This window comes from Myotis myotis, unplaced genomic scaffold, assembly GCF_014108235.1.
Source record: "Myotis myotis isolate mMyoMyo1 unplaced genomic scaffold, mMyoMyo1.p scaffold_m19_p_3, whole genome shotgun sequence".
Classification (NCBI taxonomy): Eukaryota; Metazoa; Chordata; class Mammalia; order Chiroptera; family Vespertilionidae; genus Myotis; species Myotis myotis.
Window position 1 is genome coordinate 98,281,008 of NW_023416335.1, and position 22,112 is coordinate 98,303,119.

Consider the following 22,112-nt stretch of genomic DNA (forward strand, 5'->3'; position numbering starts at 1 on the left):
GAAAGAGAAAAACATCACCTTGAGAGACAAACACCAATCAGTTGCCTCCCAATCCAGCCCTTACCAGGGATGGAACCCATAACCTAATTATGTGCCCTGACCAAGGATCAAACCTACAATCTTTTCAGTGTTAGGGACCATGTTCCAACCAACTGAGTCACCCTCTTTTAAATGACCAATTCCTCCATCTTAGTTTAGCTTTCTGTGGTGTTCTTATCTGAACATTTCCTACAGTTTTTAAGTTTATCTATATTTGTCTAACTAACTCACTTCCTCACTACTGCGAGCTATTTTCCTAAATTATGAAGATGATCATATAAGCTTCCTGTTCAGAATTCTTCAATGATACTACACTATGCAAAAACCAAAGGCTTATTACTAAAGTTGTCCAACAGCTCTCTCTATAATTTGGTCTTTGTCTTTTTCCCTATAAAACCTAAATGCTAGAAAAAATTTATCAAATATCTGTGCTGTATGTACCATATTAAAATACCTCTCTATGGAATGTTTTTATTGCCCCTTGTTTACTTAATAATTAAATTTGTATTCATCCTTCAAGCTTAGTCTTAAATTTTATTTTTCTCTTTTTTGTGCCAGTTTTAAATGAGGTTGTTTGTCTTCCTTTTATTGAGTTATGTGAGTTCTGTATGTATTTTGGAAATTAACCCCTTATCTAATGTATCATTGGAAAATATGGTCTCCCTCACAGTGGGATTCCTTTTCATTTTGTTGATAGATTCTTTTGCTGTGCAGAAGCTTTTTTTTTTTTTTTAAATATATTTTATTGATTTTTTATAGAGAGGAAGGGAGAGAGATAGAGAGTTAGAAACATCGATGAGAGAGAAACATCGATCAGCTGCCTCCTGCACATCTCCCACTGGGGATATGCCCGCAACCCAGGCACATGCCCTTGACCGGAATCGAACCCGGGACCCCTCAGTCCGCAGGCCGACGCTCTATCCACTGAGCCAAACCGGTTTCGGCTTATTTTTATGTAGTCCCATTTGTTTATTTTTTTCCTGTTTCCCTTGACCTAGGAGATGTATCTGCAAATATATTGATATGAGATGGCTGACATTTTAATCATCTTAATTCTTTCAATCCATCTTAATTCCAAACACAGTATATTCTTCCATTTATTTCTATCTTATGCTATTTCTTTTATCAGTGCAGTGTAGTATAGGACTTTTACCTCCATGGTTAAGTTTATGCCAAAATATCTTTTGTTGTTGTTATGATGGTAAATGGGATTGTTTTATTAATTTCTATTTTGGAGAGTTCATTTTTGGTGTATAAATATGCCATCAATTTCTGGATATTAATTTTGTATCCTGCTACATTGCTGAATTCATTTATTAAATCTAGTAGTTTTTTGGTGGAGTCTTCAGAATTTTCTGTGTACAATATCATGTCAGGTGTGAATAATGACACTTTTACTTCCTCCATTCTGATTTGGATGCCTTTTATGTTTTCTTGTCTGATTACTATGGCTAAGGCTTCAAGTACAATCTATATATATAAAAGGCTAAGTGACCGACTGTCCATCTGACCGACCAACTGACTGGCCGCTACACCGGCTGCTACATATGACGTGCACTGGCAATTTAAAAATAAACGTTGACTCGCTCATGCGCAATACATATATAGCTCTCACTGGTGCCAATCGCACATGTGCGTTTCGATCTGTCATTGCCAGTCGTGAATTTGGTTGACGCTTCTATTATAGAAAAAGGGTGAATAGCGATATTAAAATATTTCTTCTAATTAATTTCCTTTCAATGTGCACAAATCTGTCCACCGGGCCACTAGTGTTGAATAAGATTGGTGAATGGGGATATCACTGTATTGTTACTTTTCTTAAGGTAAACACTTTTAATTTTTGCCCTTTGAGTATGATATTTGCTGTAGATTTGTCTTGTAAGGCCTTTATTATGTTGAGGTATGATGCCTCTATTCTTACTTTGCTGAGAGTTTTTATCAAAAATGCGTGCTGGCCCTAACTGCTTTGGCTCAGTGGATAGAGTGTCCACCTGTGGACTGAAGAAGGGTCCTGGGTTTGATTCTGGTCAAGGGCACATGCCTAGGTTGTGGGCTTGATCCTCAGTGGGGTTTTGCAAGAGGCAGCCGATTAATGAGTCTCATTCATCATTGGTGCTTCTATCTCTCTTTTTCTCTCCTTTCCTCTCTGAAATCAATAAAAATATTTTTTAAAAAATTGGTGCTAGATTTTGTCAAAGGCTTTTTTTAAAATCTATTGATATCATCATATAATTTCTATATTTTATTTTGTTTATGTGATGTATCATGTTTATTGATTTGCCAGCTGCATCCTTGGTATAATCCACTTGTTCATGGTGAATAATCATCCTATATAATAAAAGGCTATTATGCAAACTATCCCCTTAACCGGGAGTTTGACTGGGAGTTCAACCGGGAGTTCCACCAGGGGGCGGGGCTGATCTGCCAACTGCCCACGACTCCTGCCCCTGGTGGGCCCCTCCCCTGATTGGCCCCACCCACCCCGAATGGAGGCGGGGCCAGCTAGCGAACCCCTATCCCAGCCAGCCCCGCCCCTGATCGGCCCCGATTGGGGGCGGGCTGGCTGGACGCCACCTGTGCACGAATTCGTGCACTGGGGCTCTAGTTTCAATATATTGATGGATTCCATTTGCTAACATATTTTTTTAAGGATTTTGGCATCTATGTGTATCAGAAACATTGGACTGTAAGTTTCTTTGTAGTGTCTTCCTTTGGTTTTGGCCTTAGGATCATGCTTGCCTCATAAAAAGAGCTTAGATGTCTCTTGTCCTCTTGAATTTTTTGGAATAGTTTGAGGAGGTTAGGGTTAGTTCTTTTATCAATGTTTGATTAAACTCCCCTGTGAAGCCGTCTGTTCCAGGGCTTTTGCTTTCTGGGAGTTTTTGATTTGTGATTCTATTTCATTAGTTTTTATAAGTCTATTCAGGTTTTCTGAATTTCCTGATTCAGTTTTGGAAGCTTGTATGTTTCTAGGAATTTGTCCATTATGTCCAGGTTTTCCAGTTTTTTGGCATATGGTTGTTTTTGTTTTCTTACAATATTTTGTATTTCTGTGATGTCCATTGATACCTTACCTCTTTTGTTTCTGATTTTACTTACTTGGATCCTCTCTATTTCTTGATGAATCTGGATAGCTGTCCATCAATCTTGTTTATCTTTTCAAATAACAAGGTCTTGATTTCATTGATACTTCGTATTCTTTTTAGTCTCTATGTCATTTATTTCTAATCTTTATTATTTCTTTTTTTTCTGTTACCTGTGGGTTTTTCTTGTTATTTTTTAAAAGTCTTTTAGTTGTAGAGTTTATTAGAGATTTTCCTTGATTTTTTTAGTTAGGATTGTAGTGCTATGAACTTATCTCCCAGGACTGCTTTTGTTGTGTTCCATACAATTTTGGTTGTCATTTTCAGTGGTTTCCAGGAAGTTTTTTATTTCTTCATAATCTCATTGGTAATACATTTATTATGCTATTTTGCCTCCTTGTGTTTGAAAGTTTTTGAGGTTTATTTTATTTTATTTTATTTTAAATTCGTTATTGTTTAAAGCTTTACAAAATATGTCTCCTTTTTCCCATTTCCTCTCCATGGCCACTCCCTCCCCAGCACATGCCCTCAACCCCCTACTGTCTTTGTCCATTGGTTATGCTTATATGCATACATACAAGTCCTTTGGTTGATCTTTTAACACCCCCCTGCTTCCCCCTCCCACCGCCCCCTGCCTTCCTCTGAGGTTTGACAGTCTGTTTGATGCTTCTGTGTCTCTGGATCTATTTTTGTTCATCAGCTTATGTTGCTCATTATAGTCCATGAATGAGTGAGATCCTGTAATATTTATCTTTTTCTGACTGGCTTATTTTGCTTAGCATAATGCTCTCCAGGTCTATCCATGCTGTTGTGAATGGTATGAGTTTTTTCTTTTTCACTGCAGTGTAAGAAAGATTTGTTCATTTGTTCATTCTGTAGATGTACCACTGTTTTTTAATCCACTCATCTACTGTTGGGCACTTAAGCTGTTTCCAAATATTAGCTATTGTAAATTGTGCTGCTGTGAACATATGGGTACATATATAATTTCCAATTGGTGTTTCTGGTTTCTAGGGATATATTCCTAGAAGTGGGGTTACTGGGTCAAATGGAAGTTTCATTTTTAATTTTTTGAGGAAACTCCATACTGTTCTCCACAGTGGCTGCACCAACCTGCATTCCCACCAGCAGTGCATGAGGGTTTCTTTTTCTCCACATCCTTGCCAGCACTTGTTGTTGATTTGTTGATGATAGACATTCTATGAGATGGTACGTCATTGTTGTTTTGATTTGCATCTCTCGGATGATTAGTGACTTGGAGCATGTTCTCATATGTCTCTTGGCCTTCCGTTTGTCCATTTTCAAAAAGTGTCTATTTATATTTAGGTCCTTTGCAAACTTTTTGATTGAATTGTTTATCTTCCTTTTGTTAAGTTGTATGAGTTTCCTATAAATGTTGGAGATTAAACCCTTATCAGAGATAACATTGGCAAATATGTTCTCCCATGCATTGGGCTCTCTTGTTGTTTTGTTGATGTTTCTTCTGCTGTGCAGAAGCTTTTTCTTTTTTAAAATGTATTTCTTTATTGATTTCAGAGAGGAAGGAAGAGGGCGAGAGAGATAGAAACATCAATGATGAGAGAGAATCATTGATTGGCTGCCTCCTGCACGCCCCCAACTGGGGATCGAGCCCGCAACCCGGGCATGTGCCCTTGGCCGTAATCGAACCCAGGACCCTTCAGTCTGCATGCCGACGCTCTGTCCACTGAGCCAAACTGGCGAGGGCAGAAGCTTTTTATTTTGATGTAGTCCAATTTGTTCATTTTCTCCTTAGTTTCCATTGTTCTAGGAGCTGTATTGGTAAAGCTACTGCTATGACATATGTCTGATATTTTGCTGCCAGGGATACTTTTAAGATATTCATGGTTTCCCATCTTACATTGAAGTCCTTTTTCTATTTTGAGTTTATTTTTGTGTATGGTGTAAGTTGGTCGTCTTGTTTCTTTTTTCTTTTTCTTTTTTTCATTTATCTGTCCAATTTTCCCAGCACCATTTATTGAGGAGACTGAGTTGTGTGTGGTTTTTTTAAAAACTCTTGTTGATTTCTAGTTTCATGCCATTGTGATCGAGAATATATGCTTAATAAGGTTTCAATTTTGAATTTGTTAAGATTATTTTGTGTACTAACTTGTGGTCTTTTTGGGGAATGGTCCAATTGTTCTTGAGAAGAATGTATATACTGCCCTTTTTGGATCAAATGTTTTGTAAATGTCAATTAAACCTATGTGATCAAGTATGTTGTTTAAGGTCGCTATTTCTTTACTGATTTTTTTTTCCTGGAAGATCTATCCAGTGAAATCAGTGGGGTGTTAAAGTTCCCTACTATGACTGTATTGCTGTTGATAATCTCCTTTAAAGTCCTCCAAAAGTTTTGTTTTAAATATTTAGATGTTCCTATTTTGGTTTGCATATATATTTTCCCAGGTTATACTCTCTTGTTGGATCAATCTCTTTTTTTTCCCCTTTATTGAATGAGATATTACAAATGTGTCCTTATCCCCCCAATGTCCCTTCATCCCCCCAATCCTGCCCTCTGCCTCATCCCCTGTTGTCCACATCCATCACTATGCTTATATGCATGCATACAAGTCATTTGGTTGATCTCTCCCCCTCACCCCCACCCTCCCCTGCTTTCCCTCCGAGTTTTGAGCATCTGATCGATGCTTCTCTGTCTCTACATCTGTTTTTGTTCATCGGTTTACATTGTTCGTTATAATCCACAAATGAGTGAGAGCATGTGATATTTATCTTACTCTGACTGACTTATTTCACTTAGCATAATGCTCTCCAGCTCCATCCATGCTGTTGCAAATGGTAGGAGTTCCTTCCTTTTTACAGCAGCATAGTATTCCATTGTGTAGATGTGCCAAAGTTTTTTAATCCATTCATCTGCTGATGGGCACTTAGGCTGATTCCAAATCTTAGCTATTGTAAATTTTGCTGCTATGAACATAGGGATGCTTATATCCTTTCTGATTGGTGTGTCTGATTTCTTGGGATATATTCCTAGAACTGGGATCACTGGGTCAAATGGAAGGTCCATTTTTAGTTTTTTGAAGAAACTCCATACTGTTCTCCACAGTGGCTGCACCAGTTTGCATTCCCACCAGCAGTGAACGAGGGTTCCTCTTTCTCCGCATCCTCACCAACATTTGTCATTTGTTGATTTGTTGATGATAGCCATTCTGACAGGTGTGAGATGGTATGTCATTGTTGTTTTGATTTGCATCTCTCGGATGATTAGTGACTTTGAGCATGTTCTCATATGTCTCTCAGCCTTATGTATGTCCTCTTTCAAAAAGTGTCTATTTAGGTCCGTTGCCCATTTTTTGATTGGGTTGTTTATCTTCATTTTGTTAAGTTGTATGAGTTCCCTATAAATGTTGGAGATTAAACCTTTATCGGAGATATCATTGGCAAATATGTTCTCCCAAGCAGTGGGTTTTCTTGTTTTGTTGATGGTTTCTTTTGCTGTGCAGAAGCTTTTTATTTTGATGTAGTCCCATTTGTTTATTTTCCCTTTAGTTTCCATTGCCCTTGGAGCTGTGTCAGTGAAGAAATTCCTTCAGCATATATCTGAGATTTTGCTACCTGTGGATCCTCTAATAATCTTACGGTTTCCTGTCTTACGTTTAAGTCCTTTATTCATTTTGAGTTTATTTTTGTGTATGGTATAAGTTGGAGGTCTAGTTTCATTTCTTTGCATGTGTCTGACCACATTTCCCAGCACCATTTATTGAAGAAACTGCCTTGACTCCATTGTATGTTCTTGCCTCCTTTGTCAAATATTAGTTGTGCATTGTGGTTTGGGTCGTTTTCTGGGTTCTGTATTCTGTTTCATTGGTCTATATGTTTGTTGTTGTGCCAGTACCAGGCAGTTTGGAGAACAGTGGCTTTGTAATACAGCTTCATATCTGGTATTGAGATCCCTCCTACTTTGTTCTTCTTTCTCAGGATCGCAGCAGCTATTCAGGTTTTTTGTTTTGTTTTGTTTTGTTTTTTTAATTCCAGATGAATTTTTGGAGGGTACTTTCTAGATCTGTAAAATATGCTGTTGGTATTTTAATGGGGAATGCATTGAATCTATAGATTGCTTTGGGTAGTATGGAAATTTTGATGATGTTGATTCTACCAGTCCATGAACACGGTATGTTCTTCCATCTGTTTATGTCTTCCTCTATCTCTTTTTTCAGTGTCCTGTAGTTTTCTGAGTAGAGGTCTTTTACCTCCTTAGTTAAGTTTATTCCTAGGTATCTTAATTTTTTTGGTGCGATGGTAAATGGGATTGTTTTTTTAATTTCTCTTTCTGTAAGTTCACTGTTGCCATATAAAAATGCCATAGATTTTTTGGCATTAATTTTGTATCCTGCTACATTGCCAAATACATTTATTACGTCTAATAATTTTTTGATGGAGTCTTTAGGGTTTTCTAAGTACAGTATCATGTCATCTGCAAATAATGACAATTTTACTTCTTCTTTTCCAATTTGGATGCCTTTTATTTCTACTTCTTGTCTTATCGCTTGGCTAGCACTTCCAGTACTATGTCGAACAGGAGTGGTGAGAGGGGACATCCCTGTCTTGTTCCTGTTCTTAAGGGAAATGGTTTCAGTTTTTGCACGTTGAGTGTGATGTTGGCTGTAGGTTTTTCATATAAGGCTTTTATTATGTTGAGGTATGATGCCTCTATTCCCACTTTGCTGAGCGTTTTTATCAGAAAAGGGTGTTGGACTTTGTCAAATGCCTTTTCTGCATCAATCGATATGATTATGTGATTTTTGTCTCTCAACTTGTTTATGTGATGTATCACATTTATTGATTTGTGGATATTGTACCAGCCTTGCATTCCTGGAATAAATCTCACTTGGTCATGGTGTATGATCTTTCTAATGTAATGCTGGATCTGGTTTGCTAGAATTTTGTTGAGAATTTTGGCATCTATGTTCATGAGGGATATTGGCCTGTAATTCTCTTTCTTTGTGGTGTCTTTTTCTGGTTTTGGGATTAGGATAATGCTGGCTTCATAGAAAGAGTTTGGAAGTGAATTTTTTGGAATAGTCTGAGAAGGATTGGCTTTAGTTCTTCTTTGAATGTTCGGTAAAACTCCCCTGTAAAGCCATCCGTTCCAGCGCTTTTGTTTGCTGGAAGCTTTTTGATTCTGTTTCAATTCCATCAGTAGTTATTGGCCTATTCAGGTTTTTTGATTTTTCCTGGTTGAGTTTTGGAAGCTTGTATTTTTCTGGAATGTGTCCATTTCATTGAGGTTGTCCAGTTTGTTGGAGTAGAGTTGTTCGTACTATTTTTTGGCAATCCCTTGTGTATCAGTAGGGTCAGTTGTTAACTTCACCTCTTTCATTTGTGATTTTGTTTATTTGGGTCCTCTCTCGTTGTTTCTTGGTGCGCCTGGCTAGAGGTTCATCCGTCTTGTTAATCCTCTCAAAGAACCAGCTCTTGGTTTTATTGATCTTTTGTATTGTTTTTTTGGTGTCTATGTTGTTTATTTCTGCTCTGATCTTTATTATTTCCTTCCTTCTGGATACTGTGGGCTTTTCTTGTTGCTCTGTTTCTAAGTCTTTGAGTTGTAGGGTTAGATCATTTATTGCCAGTTTTCCTTGTTTTTTGAGGTAGGCCTATAGAGCTATGAAGTTCCCTCTCAGGACTGCTTTCATTGTGTCCCATAGATTTTGGATTGTTGTGTTTCCATTGTCATTTGTTTCCAGGATGCTTTTTATTTCTTCTTTGATCTCCCTGGTAACCCAGTCATTGCTTAATAGCATGCTATTTAGCCTCCAAGTGTTTGATTTTTTTTCAATGTTTTTACTGTAGTTGATTTCTAATTTTATGCCGTTGTGATCTGAGAAGATGCTTGTTACGATTTCTATTCTCTTGAATTTGACGAGATTTTGCCTGTGTCCTAGTATATGGCCTATCTTTGAAAATGTCCCATGTGCACTGGAGAAGAATGTATATTCTGTAGCTTTGGGGTGAAATGTTCTGAAGATGTCAATTAAGTCCATCTGTTCTAGTGAGTCATTTAGGATTGCTGTTTCTTTGCTGATTTTTTGTTTAGAGGATTTATCCAGTGGTGTCAGTGGGGTATTAAAGTCCCCTACTATGACTATTGCTATTGATCTCTCCCTTGATATCTTCCAGAAGCTGTTTTATGTATTTGGGTGCTCCTGTATTGGGTGCATATATGTTTACCAGAGTTATATCTTCTTGTTGAATTGCTCCCTTTAGTATTATGTAGTGGCCTTCCTTATCCCTTGTTATAGCCTTTACTTTGAGGTCTATTTTGTCAGATATAAGTATTGCAACCCCAGCTTTTTTCTCATTTCCATTTGCCTGAAAATTTTTTTTCCATCCCTTCACTCTCAGTCTGTGTGAATCCTTTGTTCTGAGGTGGGTCTCTTGCAGACAGCAAATATATGGGTCATGTTTTCTTATCCATTCAGCTACCCTATGTGTTTTCAGTGTAGCATTTAATCCATTTACATTTAATGTTATTATTGAAAAGTACTTGTTTGTGGTCATTTTTATTCTTAATGTTTGTGTTTCTTCTTGTCTTTCTGTTTCTTCTTTTTACAGCAGTCCCTTTAGCATTTCTTGCATTGCTGGTTTGGTGGTAATAAACTCTCTTAGCCCTTTTTTTGTCTGTGAAGCTCCTGAATCCACCTTCAATTTTGAATGATAGCCTTGCTGGGTATAGTATTCTTGACTTCATTCCCTTGCTCTGCATCACTTTGTATATTTCATTTCATTCCCTTCTTGCCTGGTGTGTTTCTGTTGAGAAATCAGCTGATATTCTAATAGGAGATCCCTTGTAGGTAACTTTCTGTCTCTCTCTGGCAGTCTTTGAGATTCTTTCTTTGTCGTTGGTGTTTGCCAATTTAATTATAATGTGTCTTGGTGTTGGTCTTTTGGGGTTCATTATGTTTGGCACTCTATGTGCTTCTTGGACTTGTGTATTTTTTTTCTTGCCAGTATCAGGGAAGTTTTCTGTCATTATTTCTTCGAACAGGTTTTCTGTTCCTTGCTTCTCCTCCTCTCCTTCTGGTACCCCTATTCAGCGAATGTTGTTTCGTTTTGCATTGTCCCAAAGTTCCCTTAGGCTCTCCTCTTGCTTTTTAAGTTTTTTTTCCAGTTGCTGCTGTGTTTGTGTGTTTTTTCCTTCCTTGTCTTCTAATTCGCTGATGCAGTCCTCATCCTCTTCTAGTCTGCTCTTGAAGCCTTGCAGTTATGTCGTTCTTCATTTCCTCTTGGTTCCTTTTCATGTTGGTGACATTCTCATTCAGCTCCTTATAATTCTCATTGAGTTGTGTGCATTTGTCGTCCAGCCATTTGAGCATCCTTATAACCATTACTCTGAAATCTTTCTCTGATAAGTTAGTAGCCTCAATTTCATTTAACTCCCTTTCTGGTGACTCCTCTTTTTCTTTGCTTTGTGGGTTGCTTTTTTGTCTTCCCATGTTTTGCTGTAATGTTTTAATTGTAGTTCCGATTGCTTTGCTATCCAGTTTCTTTAGGGTGTGGTGCTACTGGTGTGACCTCTCAGGTCTCCTGGGTTTGGTAGTCTAGTGTAGCTCCCTACTTGAGCTATTTGAGTTCTCTTGATGTAGGCCTGTGATCTGGGAAGGCGTGACTGAGGTGTCTAGAAGTCAGCAGCTTTGGAGGGGGTGTTCTAATTTTTGCTGTCTTATGCCCTTGATTGAAATCACGCGTGCCCCGCAGGGACTCACAGTGCCACCCAGGAACCGTCTATTGGGGTGGTGGGGCTCAGAAAGCCTGTTTTCTGGCAAAGCGTGACTGTGGTGTCCAGAGTTCTGTCGTTGTGGGGTGGGTAGACTCAGCTTTTGCTGATGCCTCCGTGGTTGGATACACGCAATTCCAGCAGCCGCTCACAGAGGCACCTTTTGTGTATTTGCCAGCAGGGTGTACTGATACACTCTAAAGCGCCCTGGCACTGAAGCCACTGGATTGCAGTGTCTGTAGGCAGGTATCCCAGGAGAGGGAATTCAGCGTTTCTACAACCCAGCAGTGCACCCCTGTTTAAGTGCAGGACCAGCAGGGTTTGCAGCGGGGCCCCAGGGTTGCCTGTGGAGTGGTGGTCTTGGGAGACCTGCACACTGGAAAAGCATGCACCTGTAGTGTCCAAAGTTCTTCAGCTGTAAGGTGGGGAAACTCAGATTTTGCTGATGCACTTGTGGTAGATAGACTCGCGTTCCCCGTAGTGGCACACAGGAACACCCGCAGTGAGTTTGCTAGCGCAGGCGTAGTGAAGCACTCTGAAGGGCCCTGGCATGCTTTGGGCAGGTATCCAGGATGGTTGAAATCCGAATTTCTACTGCCCAGGGTAGTGCGTCCCTATTAGTCCAAGATTGGACCCAGCAGAGGCTCACCACGGCTTCCCCAAAGTGCCCTGTGGGTAGATGGGCTGAGGGGGAGTGAGCAACTGTGGTGGTGCAGTTCACAGGTGCAGTTCCCCTGGCGCTGAGCTCTGACACACTCTGTGGGGCCCTGGCACTGAGGGGCCCTGGCGCTTAAGTTGCGCAGCTGGGTGTGAGGGGGCAGTTATTCAGGCAGAGGGAATTCAGAATTTCTACTGGGTGGCAGTGAGCCTGTGTCTGTACAAAATCACACCCAGCTTAGTCTCCCAGTGGCTCCTAAGGGGTCTATGGAGTGGTGTGCCTCAGAGACGGGCGAGCTGGAGACGCGCGAACGCGCATGCAGGCAATGTCGGAGGTCTGCCACTGGGGAGGGGGAGATTGCACTTACTGCTGCCAGCGGCGCGTTGCCCTTTTGGCGCAGAGTCCCAGAGTCTGCGTGTGTGGCTGCAGGATTTTGGCTGGAGTGGCTTCCGGGTCGCGGGCAGTGTCCAAGGCCTGTCTGGGTGGTGGTGCTGCTGAGTTCCTAGAAGAGGCCGCTCTCCCCTTTAAGATGGCGTGGGCTCTGTGCCGAGTCCTGCAGTCTGGGGAGTGCCGCAGCGGTGGTAATCTCTCCCTGTCCCAGAGAGCCTGGTCTGTCAGCCTCTGCTGCTCCTGCCGGATTTAACTGTCCCTCACTCATTCACACACCACACATATCCACACACTCTCCATTCATCCCCTCACTCACTCACTTCCTATCCCTCACCACTGTGCTGCCAGCTGCCATCTTCCCTTATCTCTATGGATCAATCTCTTTAGTGTAATGTAGTGACTGTCTTTGTCTCTTGCTATGGCCTTTGCTTTGAAGTCTATTTGTCAGCTATAAGTATTGCTTACCCCTTCTTTAAAAATCCTATCTAATAATAGACAAACATGGTAATTGACCGTACCTTCACTATGCCTCCCATTGGCTAATCAGCACAATATGCAAATTAACCACCAACAATGGTGGCTAATTTGCATACTGCAGGCAAGGGCAGGCCAGTGCGAGCCGCCATCGGGCCCCCATGTGCCGCCTAAGCCCTGCCGCCAGCTGCGACCCCCGTGAGCGGCCCTGGGTGGCCAGCTTGGTGGAGCGAACAGCGAATGAGCCGCCTAAGCCCCCGGGACCCCCGTGAGCGGTCCTGGGCAGGGGGGCTTGGTGGCGCAAACGAGCCGCCTAAGCCCCGCCCCCAGCCGGGACCCCCCTCTCCCCCGTGAGCGGTCCTGGGCAGAGGGGCTTGGCGGAGCGAATGAGCCGCCTAAGCCCCGCGGGACCCCTGTGTGGAGCCCTGGGCAGGAGGGGCTTGGAGGTGCGATCAACCCGAGGAAGCCCTATTCTGGCAGGAATCCTCCTGCAATGGGCTTCTAGTATATATATATATATTTCCATTGAGAGGAAGGGAGAAGGAGAGAGAGATAGAAACATCAGTAATGACAGAGAATAATTGATTGGCTGCCTCCAGCATGCCCCATACTGGGGATCAAGCCTGCAACCAAGTATTGAATGGTAACTTCCTGATTCATAGGTCGATGCTCAACCATGGAGCTATCCCTAATGGGCGACCCCCTGACTTTTTTTATTTTATTTTGTTTTTATTGCTTAAAGTATTACAAAGAGTATCACATATGTCTCCTTTTATTTTCTCCTCTTGACCTTCCCCTGGCCTCCCATACCCCCCCACCCAGTGTCTTGTGTCCATTGGTTATGCTTATATGCATGCATACAAGTCCTTCGGTTGATCTCTTACCTACGCCCCCCCACTCTCAGCCCTCCCCCTACATCCTGCTGTAGTTTGACAGTCTGTTCGATGTTGCTCTGCCTCTGTATCTATTTTTGTTCATCAGTTTATAATGGTCTGCAGTCGGACATCCTTAGTGCTGGTGAGGAGGTGGGAGAGGCTCCCGCCACCACCGCTGTGCTGGCAGCCGTCAGCCTGGCTTGTGGCTGAGCAGAGCTCCCCATGTGGAAGTGTACTGATCACCAGGGGACAGCTCCTGTATTGAGCATCTGCCCCCTGGTGGTCAGTGTGTGTCATAGTGACCAGTCATTCCCAGTTGTTCTGCTGTTAGGGTCAGTTTGCATATTACCCTTTTATTATATAGGATAGAGGCCTGGTGCATGGGTGGGGGCCGGCTGGTTTGCCCTGAAGGGTGTCCTGGATCAGGATGGGGGTCCCACTGGGTTGCCTGGCCCGCCTTGGTGAGGGGCTGATGGCTGTTTTCAGGCTGGTCAATTCCCCCCCCCAGTGGGGACCCTCACCCCATGGGGGTTTGGCCACCCTGGGTGAGGGGTGATGTCTCTTTTCAGGCTGGCCAGACCCCCTTTAGGGTGGGGTTCCCCACTGTGGTGCCTGGCCAGTCTGGGTGAGGAGCTGAGTGCCGTTTTCAGGCTGGCCAAGCCCCCCGGCGATGGAAGCTCCCAGCCTCTCCTTTTTTTCTTTTTTTTTTCTTCTGGGATTTATTTACCTTCTATTATTGAAACTTTGTAGCCTTGAGTGGAGATCAGAGCTGGCCAGGGTGGGCGGGAAGCTTGGCTTCCTCCATCGCTAGGGGCAACCTAAGCCTCCTGCTCACTCCAGCTCTGTGGACACGGCCAGTTGAAAGCAGGTATCTGGGGTTTATTTATCTTCTATAATTGAAACTTTGTTGCCTTGAGTGGAGCTCAGTGCCGGCCGTGGCAGGCGGGAAGCTTGGCTTCCTCCATCAGTGGAGCAACCAAGCCTCTTGCTTGCTCCAGCTTTGTGGCTGCTGGCCGCCATCTTGGTTGGGTTAATTTGCATATAGTCGCTCTGATTGGCTGGTGGGCGAAGGTGCAGCGAAGGTTCGGTCAATTTGCATGTTTTCTTTTATTAGTGTAGATTGTCATTTGTATTATTTTTGCTTGTTTCTCTCTCATTCTTTTTCTTCTTCTAACAGTCCTTTAACATTTCTTGTAATGCTGGATTGTTGTTAACAAACTCTTTTAGCCAATTTTATTGTCTTGGAAGCTCTTTATTTCATCTCCTGTTTTGAATTATTGTATTGCTGGATAGAACCATCTTGATTTTAGATTCTTGCTTTTCATTACCTTGAATACTTCTTGCTACTCCCTTCTGATTTACAGTGTCTCTGTTGAGAAATCAGCTGATAGTCTATGGAAGCTTCTTTGTGGTTAGCAAATTTCTTTTCTCTTTCTCTGTTTTCTTTTTCTTTAATTTTTGGCATTTTCATTATGATGCGTCTGCTCATGGTCCTCTTTGGGTTCTTTTTGCTTGGGACTCTGTGTGCTTCCTGAAATTGTGTGACTTTTTCTTCACTAGGTCAGGTAAGTTTTATGACATTTCTTCAGAAAAGTTCTGTATCTCTTGCTCACTTTCTTCATCTTCTGGTACTCCTATGATACTGAACATTTCAGATTCTTGCACTGATCCTTTAAGCAGTACTCCTGTTTTATAATTGCTTTTTCTTTTTGGTTCTCTGATTTAGTGATTTTTTTTACCCTGTCTTTCAGTTCACTGATTCCATCCTCAGCTTCCTTTAATCTGCTGTTTATTCCTTCCTGTGTTCTTTATTTCTGCTGTGTCATTCTTCATTTTACAAAGTTGTTTTTCATAGTTTCTGTTTATTTTTTTTCATGCAATTGAGCATCCTTATAATCTCTATTCTGAACTCTATATTTGATAAATTGCTTTTTTCCATTTAATTTAGGTCTTCTTCTAGAGAATTCTCTTTTGGTGCTTGCTTCATTTTCTCTCCATTTTAGTTGCTTGTTTGCATTTGTTTCTATGTATTATATACGAATCTCAATCTTGGTAGGGTGGCCTTATGTGATAGGTGACCTGTGGGACCCAGTGGCATAGTCTCCATGACCACCAGACCTGGGTGCTGTAATAATTTCCTGTGTTCTTTGCGTGTGACCTCCTGTTGTAATTGAGTCTTACTTGCTATTGGCCCATTTATGCATGAGCTTTCTCTTTAGGCTGGCTGACAGTGAGGCTCAGCCCCAACACAGCATGCAGTCTGTAGCTGATGCTTATTACATGAAGCTGAATTCACCTTAGCAGGATTTGGATCCTGCCAATATTTCCCTGTTGATATACCGCTTGTGAGCTTATTGGATCCTTCTCCATTGTTGTTTGAAGCTGGCCACTGGGTTTATTGGTTTTGGGTTCCTTTGGAGGATCTGTTGTTTAATCCAATGTCACATGCTGTTTATAATGGGCTCTGAGTACCCTGTTTAGAGCTGTCGGAGAGCCATAGTTTATGGCTTCCTCAGTTGTGTCTGAGTGCATGTGGAAAGGACCAAGCTGTGCACCAAGATCTGCTTTTTCTAGCCCAAGGCCCAGAAGCATGTTAGCACAGTGGATGTAAACTCTCCAGGTTGGGACAAGAGGATTTTCTATTGGTGGGGCAATTGCTTCCCCCCATGCTGAAGCTGTATTGTTGGGAAATCTCTGCCCGAGAAAGAATGCTTCTGCAGAAGTGGGGAATGCTTCTTCAGCATAGTGATCCTGGTGGCTGTCTCCACAGAGCTACAGACTCTCCTCATTCAGCTCTAGTTCACCCTGTCCTCTCTCTGCCGGAGTCCAAGATGAGTGGCTGCAAATGCAATTTAGAGTGTTGGCCCATTAAGGGGGTGCCTATGTATCTAGCCATCTTATCCTGCTGGACTGTACCCTTGGTGCTTTTCATAGCTAGGTGTTATGTAGGCACCTTTCCCAGTTTTGTTACTCTGGGCTGGGGAGTCCAGCTTGTGTTTATATCCCAGACTTCTCAGAGGTAACCCCCTACAACTGAGATATTTCTCCAGAATTTCACTGCTGCCTGTGCGAGCCTAACCAGCCTTCTTGCACCACCACACTTCCTACCAATCTTGATGTGGCCTCCTCCTTACATCCTTGTTTATAAGGGTTATTTCCACTTAGTCTTCTGTAGGTTATTCAGGATGATATCTCTATATTTTAGTGTAATTTCAATTTGGTACTGGGAGATTGTCGTTTCAGCTTCTGCTCATTCTGCCACCATATTGGAATCTCTCAATTGTACAGCTTTTAGTGTTTGTTTTAAAACAAACACTGTCTTTCAGCAGCAGAAAATTTTTATATTTATAAACATGTCTATTCTATTTAGATATTTTAATTTCTCAAAATTTTATTAAAAATGTACATATTGTGTCTAGATTGCATTATGGTTGAAAATAATGTAGAAAAATTTTTAAAAAATACATATTTTTTTATTTCACAGAGGAAGGGAGAGGGAGAAAGAGAAACATCAATGATGAGAGAGAATCATTGATTGGCTGCCTCCTGCACACCCCTACTGGGGATCAAGCCAGCAACCCAGGCATGTGCTTTTGACCAGATCAAACCTGGGACCCTTCAGTCTGCAGGCTGATGCTCTATCCACTGAGCAAAACCAGCTAGGGCTATTTAGATAAATTTTGATTCTTACATATGTAAATATCTATGAAGTTTTCTTAAATTTATTTGATGCTCAATTTTATGAGCTCTTTTCTCATAAGTTTGTAATACTTAGAAACATGAGCTGTTAAATGACTAACTTTAATGACTCAGTTTGCAACAAATTAGATTACCTAGAATGAAACAACTTAAGAAGATAAAGAACTTGTAAATGAGTTAAATGATTTGACCTGACATTGTTTTTATAGTTGATAATGCTTTTTATATATTACTGTTATCTGTGAGTTGTTTAGTGTTGATTTTCTAAATAAAAATAAATGAATTGAATTTTGTTCAAAATATTCCAGACAACTTGAAATAACAAATTTTAGTGGTTGAGAATTATTATTAAAGTTATGTACTTTGCAAATATTTATTAAATAATTGAATAGTGCTTTTAAGTAATCTGGAGAACAAAGCCTGTAGTCTATATTTTTATGGTTTTTTTTTTTTTTTTTTTTTTTTTAATGAAAGCTAGTCTAATTATCCCCCATTCCCCTTATCCACTGAAGGTATACTTGCTCAAATATCTAGAAATCATTTGTGTTATTCTCATTTTAGAAAACTATTTTTATATTCTCTGCTTTAGGCTATCTATCTATCTATCTATCTATCTATCTATCTATCTGTCTATCTATCATCTAAATAGCCTAGTATGCAAATTGTCCCCTCGGGAGCTCGACCAGGAGACCAGGAGTTCGATCGCTCGCTATGACATACATTGACCACCAGGGGGCGGTGCAGAACAAAGGAAGGCCCCGGGCAGCAGCCAGCAGCCAGCAGCCAGGGAAGGGAGGCCCCCACCGGCAGCTGGCAGCTGGGGAAGGAATTTCCTGGCCAGCAGCCTGAAGAAAGGCCCCAGCCAGCAGCCAGAAGGCCCCAATGGGCCTGACCACTGGCCAGGCCTACGGACCTTACCCGTGCACAAATTTCACTCACTGGGCCTCTAGTTAACTATAAAGAGACTAAGTTTTGGATCCACAAATTATTATAGAACTTAAACCATCTATATAAAAAAAACCAACAACACTAAAAATGCATTTTGTTGGCCCTAATAAATATAAAATGAGAACTCAATTGAAATTTATTTCTTTATTTTTAATGAATATTCGTAAGTTAAGTTTAGAATATAAAATTATCCCTGATTTAATAAGTCTAAATGGCGTGTTTCAATTGTATCTAAATTGTACTATTAATGTTAAAAAGTTTTTCATTTGTCAGGTCTTTCTTGACCGTGCAGTCCAAAGTATAATCTAGGTTATTCTCTCTCATTTTAAACCGTTCTCTTTTCCTCACAGAAATCATTATAATTTGTGATCCTATATTGTTTTACTTGTTTAATGTATTTCTTTTTCATTATGCCATAAGTTTCAGGAAAGTGGGAACTATGTTCAGTCTTGTCAAATCTGTGAGTTTGCAGTACCTGGCACAATGTAAATGTTGTTAAATGAATCAACACAAATATAATCATAATTTCATAGTTTTTGGATCTTTGTTAATTGGAAGGTTTAGTAAGATTCAAGGCTTTCTAGCTCTGTCCAAATCACAAGTTTATTCTTTATGAATTACTTCTTTCATCTGATAGATGAGAAATGGGATGAGGGAATTGAAATAGTAGAGGGCAACTGTTACTTGCTGCAAGCATTTTTTGTAGGTATGTTATGAATGTTACAATTGCTTTTTATACAATAAAAATTAAACATTACTTATTGATATCTTTAATGTTTTTTTCATTTAAGTGGTATATGATCAGCATTGTCCACATATACAATCGATGGAGAAACAGTGAAATTCGATGCTATGTGAATGGACAGCTAGTATCCTATGGTGATATGGCTTGGCATGTTAACACAAATGATGTAAGTTTTATTTTAACCTGTGTTCTAATGTATTTGAGCATATGATATGTAATTGTTTATAATTGAATAATAAAATAGTTTGTTAGAAACTTAATAGTTTTACTTTGAATTTTTTTCTATTAAGTGAATTTTTAAGTCTTAAATTTAATATAATTGCTATAAGACATGATTAGTGATACAAAAAAAGAAAAAAATGCTTTGATAATTTATTAAATATTAGGTCAAAAACATCAAGGCTGTATTCTAGTATTTCCAGAATCCCAGGCATTAAAAATGTATCTTTCACCTTATTTGGATATGACACAAAAACCTTAGACAGATAAATATAACATATAGTCACTACTATTTATTAGATAAATGGTGATAAATTCTGTGGACTAAAATTAAGTGGGAACAGATATAGAAAGTGTAGGTTTAGGGATGGGAGAAGCCAGATGATACAGAAATGATTTTATTAGAGTTCAGGGAGCAAGCCATGTGGATATTTGGGGGGAATATCCCTTTCATTGGATTTTGAAAGGTTTTAAGCCAAAACTGGAAAGTTTCTTAAACAACAAAGTAACCAGTTTGTTTGGGGCAGAGGGAAAGGAACAGATAAGAGATGAGGCAAAGCAGATACTAGACAGTCAAATATGCAAGGCCTCATGTACTAACATAAGGCTTGGGCTTTCCAATGTTATCTAGTCTCAAAATCTTTATCTATAATAATAAAAGCATAATATGCTAATTAGACTGGAAGTCCTTCCTGACCACCTTCTGGAGGAAGCCAGGGCTGTGAGGGAAGCCCAGGCCCTGTGTGCCTGCCCGTGGACAGAGTGAAGCCTGGGTCCCAGGTGCCAGAGGGAAGCTGGTGCCACGAGCTGGGAGTAGGAAGGCCTACTCTTGTGTGATTTTCGTGCATTGGGCCTCTAGTAAGATTATAAGCAGACTAGAGACATGATGCTAATTGGTATTTTGGAAACATCAATCAGGCTGCAGTATGGAGAATATTTTTAAGGAAAATAATTGGCAGAAGCAGGGGGATCTGTTCAATGTTACTGCTATAACAAAGAGATAGTAATTTTGACTAGAATATTAGCAGTGGAGGAGATAACATAGTTGGATTCTTAATAGAGGATATATAGATTTAAGACCTTAAAAGTTCTTTTTTCTCTATTTTGGGCCTTCTCTTATCTTCATCCAGGCCTGTTAGAGCAAAAATAAGAGATGTGTTCTAATGCCCAAAGAATAATTCCAGCAAGCCTCTTTTTAATAAAATTCATATCTCAATATTATCTGCATCTCAGTAGACTTTAGTCTTCTCAGTGCAGGGATTGGCTCTTGTTCTCTTAGTAGCACTGTATGCATAGTCTAGTTTTTTCTCTAGGTCAGGGCCCTTTACCTCTTTTTGTGTGGCCTAGGAACTAAGAATCTGTTTTTACATTTTTTAATGACCCTAACAGACAAAAATCAAAGAAGATAACAGAAATCATATGTGGCTTACAAACCATAAAATATTTCCTATCTGTTCCTTTATAGGAAAAGTTTTTTTATTTTGTCCTAGAAACTTGTAGTCAGGGCATAGTAAATATTTATGAGGATAATTTCGTCAGAATTAGAATATACAGATGAAATTCTTAAGTTTTGCTCTCCAAAGGAAAAAGTCCTTTTATTAGAGTGGAAAAAACCTCAGTGTTCATGTTGACTGTCATTATCTCTACAGTTATATATATTTTTAATACAAGGAAGAAAATACTTAGATTTGTGAATTATTTGCAGTAGCGCTCCACTAAATGGAGAGGCCTGGACAATAATGCATATGCACATACGCATTATGAAGTCAATTCTTAAGTTATTATACTTTTAATTAAGGATTGGATAGTTAATGACTAGTTTCTGATTTTGTATCTCATTTACATGAGTGTAATAACCTGTGAGGATGTGAGAGAGAAACAGCAGTGACTGCTTTCACTGGTCTAGATGGGTGAGACCAAGTATTAGGAGAGGTTTAAAACATCCTAGTGCAGTGGTTCTCAAACTGTGGGTCGCGACCCCTTTGGGGGTTGAACGACCCTTTCACAGGGGTCGCCTAAGGCCATCGGAAAACACATATATAATTACATATTGTTTTTGTGATTAATCACTATGCTTTAATTATGTTCAATTTGTAACAATAAAAATACATCCTGCATATCAGATATTTATATTACGATTCATAACAGTAGCAAAATTACAGTTATGAAGTAGCAACGAAAATAATTTTATGGTTGGGGGGTCACCACAACATGAGGAACTGTATTAAAGGGTCGCGGCATTAGGAAGGTTGAGAACCACTGTCCTAGTGGGAAAGGTCTTGTTAAGAATGGCTTCTTAGGTGCTCAGTTCTCCAGATGGAGAGCACTGTACCATCTGCTTTAGGCATCAGACCTTTGTGATCTTTTCTGATTCTGAATAATGCTTACTTATGTGAGAGAGGGAAGTGATTTCCTCTGTCTGGAGAAATAGTAGAATATATCAATAATGGAAAAATTAGGTTGCGTTTTAAAAATTAGGCCCTATGTATTTATGATTAAAATTGGACGAGTTATTCTCTGATTCTGATGAGTCTCTCTCTGAATATGAATAATAATAAATCATTTCAGTTTAAAATAATTTTTACTATTGTAAATAAATAATTATAAGCCCTTTTGCCTTTAAATATAAAGTTGGAGAAGTGGTCAAGTGATTGAGTAAATGGTTATTGTTTGTGTAACTTGCCCATCAGTATAAAACATTTAACTGATTTATCTTTCCTAAAAATCTTTAGCTGGCTTTTATTACTTAAATACTCTGTAAGAATTAATTGATGCTTTCTTCTTTTATTGTTATGACAGTGAAAGAAGGTATCCTTAAATATTTTGTCATTAGAAAATAATACATTTGCTTTTTATGACTTTTTATAAATAGAGCTATGACAAGTGCTTTCTTGGATCCTCCGAAACTGCTGATGCAAATAGAGTATTCTGTGGTCAACTTGGTGCCGTGTATGTATTCAGTGAAGCACTCAACCCTGCACAGATATTTGCAGTTCATCAGTTAGGACCTGGATATAAGGTAGTAAGAACTCTCTTATAAATTCTGTATAAAGTTTTATGTAAATTCTATGTGAAATGTGATATAATATATAGTGATAGTCTTCAGTGTGGTTTAAAAGTCATCTCTATTTTTTGGAATTCAGCTGTTATGTTTATTTTCTTTCAAAGGTGTTTTTCTTTTTTTAACATTTACCTTTCATGAACTATTTTTATTCTTTAGTCTGTTTTCTAA

At 39.8% G+C, this 22,112-nt stretch overlaps 1 protein-coding gene across 6 annotated transcripts in view; it reads left to right on the top strand.

Moving 5' to 3' along the window:
- NBEA (neurobeachin) overlaps window positions 1-22,112 on the top strand; it is a 1,002,985-nt gene that overhangs the window by 109,961 nt on the left and 870,912 nt on the right. For all 6 annotated transcript variants that reach the window (XM_036298874.1, XM_036298876.1, XM_036298877.1 and 3 more), the window contains exons 7-8: window positions 18,708-18,827; window positions 21,753-21,899. In XM_036298874.1, the coding sequence (XP_036154767.1) occupies window positions 18,708-18,827; window positions 21,753-21,899 (267 nt within the window). The remainder of the gene's footprint in view (window positions 1-18,707; window positions 18,828-21,752; window positions 21,900-22,112) is intronic.